Source organism: Halictus rubicundus, chromosome 13, assembly GCF_050948215.1.
Source record: "Halictus rubicundus isolate RS-2024b chromosome 13, iyHalRubi1_principal, whole genome shotgun sequence".
Lineage (NCBI taxonomy): Eukaryota > Metazoa > Arthropoda > Insecta > Hymenoptera > Halictidae > Halictus > Halictus rubicundus.
This window is the reverse complement of record NC_135161.1, coordinates 7,810,015-7,821,975: the sequence shown is the minus strand read 5'-3', so window position 1 is coordinate 7,821,975 and position 11,961 is coordinate 7,810,015. Positions and strand designations below refer to the sequence as shown.

Sequence of the window (11,961 nt, the reverse complement as noted above, 5' to 3'; positions counted from 1 at the left end):
CGGATGCGTACTCACCGGAAGGAGCGCTGCCGCTGGGCCGCAGCGACATGCCGATGGACGATATCTCGTCTGCGAACAGATGGCTGACGGGGTGTCCATTCCGGCGGTAGGGATTTTTGTCCGGCATAATTCCTCGCGGCTTGTCCTGGCTCGCCAGCGTTTTATCGACTACAGGGCATTCCCTTTTCGTTCACCGTCGCATCGCTCGCCGCGTCACGAGGTCATCTTTAGCCCCCGAAACATTCACAGACAGTTAACGCGTTTACCGACGCGGGAATTTTCGATGTTTCGCACGAGTCTTGCCGTTCCAAACGATCAGAGTTATTTATCTCTTAAGTACTGTGGAAAGCCACGGAGGCGCCACGGCGCCACTATAGCGGCTTCCGTGGGAAGCCTCAGTTTGAACGGCACGCCACTATAGCTGCTTCCGTGGAAAGCATCAGTTTGAACGGTACGCCACTATAGTGGTTTCCGAGGAATGCTTTAGTTTGAACGGTACGCCACTATAGTGGTTTCCGTGGAAAGCACCAGTTTGAACGGTACGCCACTATAGTGATTTCCGTGGAAAGCACCAGTTTGAACGGTACGCCACTATAGCAGCTTCCATGGGAAGCATCAATTTGAACGGTACGCCACTATAGTGGTTTCCGTGGAAAGCACCAGTTTGAACGGTACGCCACTATAGTGGTTTCCGTGGAAAGCACCAGTTTGAACGGTACGCCACTATAGCAGCTTCCATGGGAAGCATCAATTTGAACGGTACGCCACTATAGTGGTTTCCGTGGAAAGCACCAGTTTGAACGGTACGCCACTATAGTGATTTCCGCGGAAAGCACCAGTTTGAACGGTACGCCACTGTAGCGGCTTCCATGGGAAGCATCAGTTTGAACAGTACGCCACTATAGTGGTTTCCATGAAATGCATCAGTTTGAACGGTACACCACTATAGCGGCTTCCGTAGAAAGCATCAGTTTGAACAGCACGAACGACTATAGTGGCTTTTGTGCCATCTGCGACCCTGGGAGAGAGAGTCGCAGACGAGCGTGCCGTACTTAAGAGGTTAATTTTTGTTACTAGTTACTTGGAAATGGAGCTTCCACGCTATAGCTCATTTAAGAACGAATACTTTCGCTACTGTAGTCACATGTGACGTTCACGATCTCGCAGTTTACTCGAAGACAGTCGAGCTAATTTTGTACACATTGCTAGTTTAAAGCTGTGGCAGACAGTTTTAATATTTCGCACAGTAGGTGCGTTGTATTCTACTCCCTCTGTCCCATAATGGTAGTAGCAAGTGAATATTTAAACGGGAACTATTGGCGAATGCAGCTGTAGGTTATGTTGTAGCGGAAAATTGCTATGCCTTCAATCGAAATCAATGTTTCATGATGTCTGTCATTTATTTTGACACATCTTTCAATTTTTAGCTTAACCTAATCATTACGAATTATAACTATTATTTTCTAGTTTCATCCGCTGATCGAAATCAATTGTTTTATTTCAGTTGAATATCAACCAATTGTAGAAGTAAGATGAAAAAATGAGAATTTGAAGAACAACGGTTCCAAGAATGTTAATCTCACGCATATACGGAAAGCAAAGCTGTGCCGCCAAGGGATCCTACCTAAAAGTTTAAAATGCAGTAACGAAATTATTGAAAAATCTAGAAACTATCTGAACTCCTAAAATAAAAGGAGTAATATTTTTAATTTACTGTTCAATTTAATGTTGCGTTCTATGTTTATTTTCATTTGCTACTATGATTATGGGACAAATTAAATTCATCAACTGCCACTATTATTACAGGACCGAGGGACTAATAAAATATTTTAACTAGGACAAGCAACGAGACAAATGGTAGCGAACGTGTTAAGCAAATCAATAGTCACCGGTGACCACCGTGGCAGTCGTGACGTCGGAACCACCAGACGGATTTCTTTTGTTCGTTTCCGGTCGTGACTGCAAGGACAAGTAGCTTTCGGTAGTTCCAGCGTCGAACAACGTTCCCCCGGCCATCGGAACGACCGAAATCCCGATCGCGCGACCACCGTGAAAAATTAGCCGGAATTTCGACGACGAATTCCGCGGGCGTGTTTGCACGCGGACAAAGGGATGCTGCGGCCACGAGCGCCGACCGGCATTAATCACTCCTCCGCCGCGAACAATGGGGGATTGTGCCTGCTAACGAAATGTGATTAATTCCGATTATTAGTCGAGCGAAACGGGAGAGGTCGCGGGTGCGAGAAGCTCGCGATTTCGGAAAAGATTCAGCGATTCGCCCTGTAACGACAAAATCACAAAAATGTTAACCCTTTTTTTGCGGACGAGAGTTATTTTCAATAGGTCCACTGTATCTATTTTCTCGGTGAAACGAAATTGTGTGTTGGGTCTGTGAGTACAGTAGGACCTCGATTACGCGAACCTCTGAATTTTGTAGTCTCTTATCCTAACACGCTTCACATTTAACCCTTTGCACTCGAAGCCATTTCAACTCTAAAACGAAACATTGCTTTCGACCTAGAATATTTCCCTCCTATATGTATTTTTTCATGCTATACATACGAAAATGGTACAATTTACTCGTGAGTACTGAAATGTTTAGAAATTTATTAAATACAAACAAATTTAACGATGTAAAAAATATTTTTAATAATGCAACAAAGTTGGAGGACCACTCAACATCATACATTCAATTTTTTCAATTTTTATTTCATTAACCCTCTATGGGCCCGTGTAACTTTCAGGTCACATGCTAACATATCGACATTTTACCAAATAATTTTAGTTTTTTCACAAGATGACACGTCTTAATTACATAATGTCTCCGAGATCATCAATAACAATATCGATGACGGTTCCAGCGCCATCAACATGAGATATCAAAGTAAATGCAAGTTGTCTGCGGATAGATACCAACGGAACAAAATTCGGACCATACAGGGTCAAGTAACTTAGTTTGATTTTATGGAACTTTTGAGGATTCTAGTTTGCCAGTAAAAGTGCTAAAAGGGTTCAAATCTAGCTTGGCAGTAAAAGTGTTAAAAGAGTTAAAATCTAGCTTGGCAGTAAAAGTGTTAAAAGGGTTAAAATCTAGCTTGGCAGTAAAAGTGTTAAAAGGGTTAAAAGCGTCGTGTGATCGCGTGGTTCTCGGCGATGCGACCGTGTCCTCCGTATCCGGTGGATTATTCCGCGCGGTTTCACGCGGATTCGGAAACCAGGTCGAATATGTCGCGACGAAATGGGAAAATTCAATTTCCGTAACCGAGAAGAATACATTCCGCGTAGGCAGCAGGTTCCCGCGGGACTGCTCTTTAAATTCCAGGATGAAGCGTAGTAAAGCGGGCTCTGGGTTACAGGAAGCGAGCGCTCCAGGCCGCCGGTGACCCAGATCCGGATAAAAAGAGATTGATAGCCGTACTCGACGATTCACCATTGTCCTGGGTCTCTCGGTTCTCGCCGAATAACGACGTCAATTAAACGATCGTCGATCGAGAACGGACCGCTGGCCACGGTTTAATCAACGGCGACGGCGACAAGCTACACGCGAATTAAACGCCCGGCGAAAACCGGGTCAAGAGTCCAGCCGGGGTCGACGTCGGGTCGTCGTACCCGCGTTACCCGCGTTATACCCGCCGCTCGTCTCTCGTTCTCCGTGCGCAATTTATCGGCGATTGCCCGCGAGAAAAAACGATCGCCAACGCCGAAACCCAACCGGCCGGAAGCTCTCTCTCTCTCTCTCTCTCTCTCTCTCTCTCTCTCTCTCTTTCGCGGGCGCGAGTTAATCGATAACCGCCACGGGTGAGTCGTTGCGCCACTGGCCCGAAATCGGCAATATTGGGTTGTCCGGAAAGTTCGTGCCGATTTTTAAGGGAAACTCAAACGCAGTACATTCAAATTTCGATATACATTTATTGAATGATTATAAGTGCCATTTTGTTCCATAATCTTTCCCCATTTTTCGCGGAACTTGCGTTTTTCGGCGAGAAACTTTTAAATATGATTTTTTATGTCTATCAGTTAAAGTTTTTGTCATTATGGGAATTTAGTATTGACCCAAAGAGATGAAAATCTGAGGGTGTGATGTCTGGTTAATAGGGTGAATGGGGTAGCGCATGCAACAGCTTTTGGAAGAGAAAAGTATCAAATGCCTATAATGCACTCTGTTTCCTTTCATATTTAACACTAGAACGACCGGAGCAGTCAAAATGACTGGTTCCCAATTTTTTCTTTTACAATTACTGAAATTGTAAAAATGTTTTCACCGGAAATTTTTTAATGAACCTCTTCATTGAAGCACATATTACAATAAAAGTTGTATGAAGCCGGAATGAGCACAGTCTTGTCACTGTGTTACAAAGCAATATACGTCAGTCGCATTTATTGCTCGGTCGTTCTAGTGTTAAGAACGTGTAAAACTAACAAAAATTAACGTACCCTGATCAAACTTTTTTCTAAAAAATGCCTGAAAGATCAGATTTTTGGACTATGTACACATACCATTTGTTTTCAATCATTCTGACATGTTCAGACCTATCCTAATGCCACCTACAGAAAAACGGCACGAACTTTCCGGACAACCCAATACGTAACCGGACTTTTAAAAGCCGCATCGCGCCTTTCGCCCGCTGAATCCACTCGACGGCACCGGTTGCGTTCGAACGATGTCGATTTCCATCTGCCGAGACCAAACGATCTGAGACGACCGTCAAAAATCTATTTTTCAGTGGTTCAGAATCGTAAAATAGGCGGACAAAAGCTATACCTCTCAACTATGCAGTATTTATTACAAAGAAGGCAGTTTTAGGGGGTTTTCAATTTGTAATGATATTCAGAATCTGATATTATTTCTTTGCTAATATAGAAAACTACCCTCATAAAGCTACCCTTGTGGGGGGTATTTTATCCGACAAAATGGAAAATTCTCTGATTGATTTAAAACAAAATTTTAGACGAATGAGCCGTTTATTTTGAAAGTGTCCTAAGTCCATTTGTCAATTATTCTTTGTTGCCCGTAATTACGTGTATAATTTCAAGTTAGCTGTCGTAAACAACATTTGCGGTTAAGTATATTCGGAGTATATACGATAATTTTGGACACATAAGTTTTCGCAATAATTAAAACCATCACTTCTCAGATTCGGAGACAGATGGATCGCAAATTGAGCGCAAAGTTTGCAGGCAAAAGTCCATGCCAAATTGGAGCCAAACCTTGGCTTCGTTCGGCCCTCGTTGTAGGGGGCAGATCCGTCGCAACTCAGAGCGGACGTAACCTTGTTCGCAAAACTGGTGCTTAAACACCACAATGTGCAGTGAAAGACAAAGCGCCGTAAAAAATGTGTTACAAAAAATAAAATATGTGTATAAATGTATTATATTCCGATTTTACCCGATATTTACTTTCAGAACAGGGTTAGGTTTCTTCTTAGTGCGACCGACCTGCCCTCTATAACGAAGCTGAACGAAGCCAAGGTTTGGCGTCAATTTGCCATGGAATTTTGACTGCAGACTTTTCACTCAAATACCGAGCCTAATGCGGAAACATATGGACAGGAATCTGGGGACAAATTTTGGTGCAAAGTTCAAAGCAAATTGTTTACTGGAAAAATTCATAACTATGCTATTCCTCCAAAACCCTATAAAAATTAAAAATTTTTAACACGTTGACTGCCATATCACCCATATGTGGGTGACGGAATTATTTGTCCAAGTTTTAAATTTAATTTTAGGTTAATATATTCATTGTACCAAATTTGATTAGGATCTGTAAAATGCAAGAAAGTTGGAGGACTAGTCAACATCATACATTTCATTTTTTTTCAATTTTTATTTCATTAAATAACTTTCTTTGATTTTATAGAATTTCTGAGGTTTTTAGTTTGGCAGTCAAAGTGTCAATTATAATCCTGTGTTTTCCATCAAAATTACTTATCGCGTGAATTTTGGGACGTCCTTCATTCTAATACGGTAAACTCCATTTTCTAATATTCGCGGAGTAGTTTGGTCCCACTATCGCACAGCATAATGATCGTAGCGCGGTCCCAATTTCCTTGGGGATCGTCAAGGGTCAAAATTATGCTGCGAGGGTTTCGTGTTCCATGCTGAAGAGACCGGGCACGCGAAAATGGTCGAATCTGCGAGATACAATTGTTTGGCCGCGAGATGGTCGGATTGGGAGCGTGTCTTTCGCTGTGTGTGTGTGTGTGTGTGTGTGTGTGTGTGTGTGTGTGTGTGCGAGCGCTATAGTGGAGGACATCCGCAGTGAGCCAATAGCTCGCGGTGTCACGGCAGAAACGAGAAAACTGCGGCGAATTTCAAGCGAAGGTGTTACGGAAGCTCGAGGAATAAGCGTTCCATTAACGACCGCGTCAAAGGCCAGCGCAGCGGAGTGTTTCAAAGGTGAAAAGGAGTATCCCTCCGGCCGAAGGTCTGCTCACTCCGCCCTGCCGCCCTTCCCCCCTCCCCCTCTCGGCTTTTCCTCTTCGCGAGAACAAAAAGCGAGAACCGTGAAGAAGGAAAGAAAGAAAGAAAGAAAGAACGAGCGCGCGGGGCTGCCGCAATCGCCACAATGGAGGAGAGTCAACCGCGAAACACGGCGACCTCGCCGTGGACTCTTGACCTTTTCTGAACGGTTATCCTTCGCCGGCATTGCTTCGTGCTAACGATCCTTTCGGCGCTCTGAGAGGGGCTGTGAAGGGGTTGAAGGGGGCTGAGAGGGGCGCGGGCTTGCGCCGGGGCTGGCCGGGGGAGGCCAGGGAAACCAGGGCATACGTATGTCATACATTCTCATGATTATGCATGAGAGGGTTGCCGGTATTACGAAGGTAGGACAGATCGATTCCGCGTTTTCCCACCGCGACTCTCTCTCTTTCTCTCTCTCCCTCTCTCTTCCACCTTTCCTCCTATTTTTCTCCCGCGTGTCGACCAGCATCAAGTGACAAAACTGGTGGGGGACCCTGAAGAGGAGTCTGCGGCGACAGAAAAGAACAGCTTGTTAGCGGCGCGGGAGAAAAAGAACAATGCACGGTAGAAATTAAGGGAAATCGGCCACGAGCCTCGACACACCTGGGACGAGTCTAAGTAAACTTGGTGAATCGGCGGAAACGCATCCAAGGAAGGAGTCTGCGAGAACAAGAAAGAGAAGATTGTCGACGGTGCGAATGGGGAACAAAATGAAAGACACCTAACCTTGGTAGGTTCGGTTATAGACGGCGACCGGGTGCTAATTCTCGGACAATGGTCCCCACACATCTTCGACGACAGGCACCTCTCTGTTGCCGCGAAAGTTACCGTAACGCCAAGGGTAATGGAAACGCATAATCGATCGCACGTGCGCCGCAAATGTTCGCTCCCATGATGTTTTCTCTCGTTGCAACTTTTATGCGGAACTTTGCGGAATTGATTGCAGTTTAGGGCAGAACAGCCAGCGATTAGACTCCCACCTCCAGGTGGAGCGAAGCGATTATCGGAGTCCGCGACAACCCCTCCCGGCCCGCGAACTATACTTCTCGCGAGTATTTGAAAATGAATTCGACCGGTGGGAATCGCGAGGAAGGACTCGACGAAGTTGCCGAAGTGTTATACGCGGACTCGAAGAAACTTTCCCGATGATCGACGCATGGCACACATTCGAGCGTTTAGTAGCTTCCTTCTCCCGACTTTCCAAGTCGGTTCTAGGTCTCTCCGCTAAATTCGCGCTACTTTGCGCCGCGCGTTTACATAATCCTTGGGGATTACACGGCTCCTTGGGACACGCCAACGACGCCAGTTGTTCGCCGCGACGAGTGATTCATTCTCGCCGCTCGAGATTTCGCGTGGGTTTCGGAAGCGAGGTCGATTTAACGCTGCCGGGCTGTCCTTCTCTGACCTACACCGTATAATACTAGCCGAGCTCAGCCATTCCATCGTAACTTTATAAATTGTCGATAGAACTAACCGCCCGTCAAAGTTCCGACAGCTTACAAACTCCCTTCACCTTGCAAGAAATTACGAACGACGAAGGAAGCTCCAATCACTCGTAAATTAAATTCCAGTATAAAGGGTTAAGAACGCTGATCGCTTCTACGAACAAGACTGGCGAAACTCGTGATCAACGCGTTAAGATCACGCGAAGACTCTTTTCGATCGAACCAATACATTTCGGGCTGCGCCCGAAGACAGGCAACCCGCCGGCGCCGCTGTATTTTCGCAGCGGTCTCGACGGCGCTGACTATAGTTCCCGTCGCCACCCACGCGTTCGCTCTCGTCGGGCATCGCATCGGAGCGAATGTCACAGCGAAAACGTACGCCACCCTTTGGACCTAAATAGGGTCCAACGACTTCGGCACTGTCGGAGAGACTTCCGGGTGCGAGACGTATCCTTTGGAACTCGGTCCAACAATTTTGTCCCGGTCAAAGGGATGGGAGGGAAAAGAATCTTCGATAAATCGGCGTACCTTGGAAAACCAATTCGAGTCGCGACGGGAAGTTTCCGCGCGAACGACGTATAATACTAGCCGAGCTCAGCCGTCCACTCTATAAATATTCGATGGGACTGCTCTTCAAAATTCCCACAGCTTACAAGCTCCCTTCATCTTGTAAGAAATTATGAACGACGAAGGAAGCTCCAATCACTCGTAAATTAAATTCTAGTATAAAGGGTAACTCTGATCGCTTCTACGAACAAGACTGGTGAAACTCGTGATCAACGCGTTAGGACCACGCGAAGACTCTTTCCGATCGAACCAATACACTTCGGGCTGCGCCCGAAGACAGGCAGCCCGCCGGCGCCGCTGTATTTTCGCAGCGGTCTCGACGGCGCTGACTATAGTTCTCGTCACCACCCACGCGTTCGCTCTCGTCAAGTGTCGCATCGGAGCGAGTGTCACAGCGAAAACGTACGCGTGGGCGACGATGGATCGCGCCTGAACGTCGCGTCGGCTCGTTAGGTTTTCGATCGCGGCTCTGCTCCCGCTCTGTTCAGCTTCGCTCGGCTCGGCTCGGCGCGGCCGCTTCTTAACGGCAATTAATGTCCCACGCGTCGGAGCGGGTTTCGCGAATCGAGACGGCGGGGGCGAAATATTTTTTCTCTGCGTAGAAACACGAGAAAGGTTAAGGCCAGCCGGCGCTCCCCCGCCAAGGAAGATCAATACTTTTCCTCTTGGCCGGTGCGCCGTAGATTTCTGCACAGGGCCGGGCCATTCGGGCCGGCCACCCCTACCCACAGGTGATTCGCGAACCCCCTCCACGATTCTCAAGACGTCGGCCCTGCGTGCCCTGCCAGCCCTGCTACCTCTATCGGCCCTGCTGAACCCAGAATCGCTCGGCGACCTCTGCGCACGCCTCCTCCGCGTTTCCGCCGAGCTGTTCAAATTTCGAAATGGATTTGCCTCGGGAATCCGCGCCCGCACCCTTGCCAAGCTCATTGATTCTCAACACCAGACTTACGAAACTATGCTAGACGAGAAATTTTTAAATTTACGATTACTAACCCTTTGCACTGGAAACTATTTTAACTCCAAAACGAAACATTTCTCCCGACCTAGAATATTTCCCTTCTAAATATATTTTTTTTTCATGTTGCACATACGAAAATGGTGCAATTTACTCGCACAATACTGAAGCGTTCAGTAATTTGTTAAATACAAACAAATTTAATAATGCAAAAAATATTTTGAATAATGATACAGCAATTTTTAGTGGCGCCTAATTCGAGGGTTAAGGGTTAAGAGTGCACGGACGCACTTGTGAGGAATTGTTCAAAATCTAAATAACTAGAATTTTGTGATTTTTACAATGCAATGTAAAACAGCCACTTTTGAGGTCTAGATTGAACCTTCCTCTTTCGAATGAGCCCTTTACCAGCGACAAAATATTCTCATATGAAGAGGAAAACTTTCCTCCCGTGAAACCATTTTTCGGCTAATTGTGTCGGTAACGTGGTAACTCTACCTTATCGCGAATCTACGAAGACCGGAACCCGGGGCGGACCGTTGCGCGTTGGAAGCGTGATACAATTCGCGCTGTTTAGGCTTCATGGCGCAAGCATTTGGACCTAAATAGTGTCTTACGACTTCGGCTCTGTCGGAGAGGCTTCCGAGTGCGAGCCGTGTCGTTTGGACCTTACAATTTTATCTCGGTCAAAGAGATGGAAGGGAAAAGAATGTTCAATAAATCGGCGTCCTTTGGAAAACCATTTCGAGTTGCAGTGTTCACAGAACGGAAAAAGATCACAGCTACTGCAATATTCACGCGAGCGACGGAAGTTTTCGCGCGAACGCCGACAAAGCCGCGCTCCCGCGGGAACTTGATCGGCGCTCAAGTGCCGCAATGCAGGATGCACAGAGAATGAAGGGATAGCTTCGGGCGATCCGCGCGTCGACGTCGAACACAGACGAACGAAACGAATAAAAGTCGAGAAACTCGATGGCCGCCGACGTGCTCGTCGAGCAAAGCGCAAACTTTCGATCCGAAAACCGATACTTTACGATCCCGATCGCCGGCTGTGTTGCCCGGGAGCCAAATGGCCCCGGAGGCCGCGGGAACGAGACCGATGACAAACGAACAGAAATTTTCAATGATGCTCTTCGAGGTCTCCGAATTGTCCGATCGACGTCTCGAGGCGTTCGGCGTGTCGCGTTTCCGGTTCCCCGAGAGCTCCTCCGCGACCTCTCCGGCGAATTTCCGGGGCTGGAGAGCACCGGTTTAGAAATTCAAATGGGAGCTGCCGAGGAAACTCGAGACGAGTCCTCAGACTGTTACCTCGCACCGGAAGCGCACAGCGCGAAACGGCATCGTTCAAATTTCGATTGTCGCGGGACAAGACACGGTAAACCGCCGACGCACCGGAAATTACGAATCTTTTTTTAAACCCTCGCAGTACTATTTATTTTGTGATTATAATGATCAGAAATTCTTCATCGTTCAGAATTTCATAGAAAAAAAAAAGATTGTTTATGTTTATTGTATGCCTGTGTTCAGGGTGCTATTACTAGCCAGCGCTTTTCTTGTAAATAGTAAATATTCGAAAAAAAAGGAAGACGAAAAAGTAGTACTTATACGCAATACAATAACGTATGTAATTTTGTTTGTGTTTATACGATTTTGTTAGGTATGAAGGTGACCTTCAATTTTTGGAATGCTGTATATTTTTGTATATCACGTGAAAGCGCGTGTCTAGACGAATTCATTCGTATACTGCACAGTGACCCTCAAGGTCATGCAAGGTGAGAAATGGAAGAAACATTTTGGATATTTCATACCAACGTGAAGCTACTCTTCGTACCGAAGTTGTCGGATTTTCTTCAAAATGTAAGAGGACTTCTAACTTTTTATTTTGAGAAAGAAGACGTTTAACAAAAATACAGTGCTGTCTCTATACAGGGTCATCCGTTTTTAAACGGCCAAACGTCAACCAGCTATAGAGGACCCCAAATGGAACAACTTTCACCCCTAACACTTTTTTTGATTCGAGGTTATTTCATTCAGTCTCCACGGCGTGCCCCATGTAAAAAAAAAACCGAAATCCAAAGGTGATACAAAAAAGTTGACTGAATAAAAAAGATGCCCCTATTTATTTTAAACCAAACAAAGGAAAAATCATCAAGATACATAATTGCAGTCCTAATATATTTAATCTTAAGTGAACGCAAAAAATGACGGGTTTTTGCAGTGATCTAAAAATCAAGACCGAATCAACAAAAGTGTTAGGGGTGAAAGTTGTTTCATTTGGGATCCTCTATAGCTGGTTGACGTTTGGCCGTTTAAAAACGGGTGACCCTGTATATGTCGCCAAGGCCTCGATGATAAACGTCGCGAAACTATCCCCACTACTGCGGGGTATACCCCGTGAGGGGCCACGAACGCCGAGGAGTAAACATAACACGGCTCGAGTATGTCTCCTGGACGATACACGACGCTGGCAAGACCCGCGTTGTTGACATATATCGAGAATTCACTATAGTCCTAATTTAAAGTTTTCCAACG

General features: G+C 46.1%; 1 protein-coding gene across 4 annotated transcripts in view; it reads right to left on the bottom strand.

Moving 5' to 3' along the window:
- Positions 1 to 11,961, bottom strand: part of LOC143360686 (apoptosis-resistant E3 ubiquitin protein ligase 1-like) — a 31,066-nt gene that overhangs the window by 10,964 nt on the left and 8,141 nt on the right. For all 4 annotated transcript variants that reach the window (XM_076799762.1, XM_076799765.1, XM_076799766.1 and 1 more), the window contains exon 3: positions 16 to 225. In XM_076799762.1, the coding sequence (XP_076655877.1) occupies positions 16 to 127 (112 nt within the window). In that variant the 5' untranslated portion in view covers positions 128 to 225. The remainder of the gene's footprint in view (positions 1 to 15; positions 226 to 11,961) is intronic.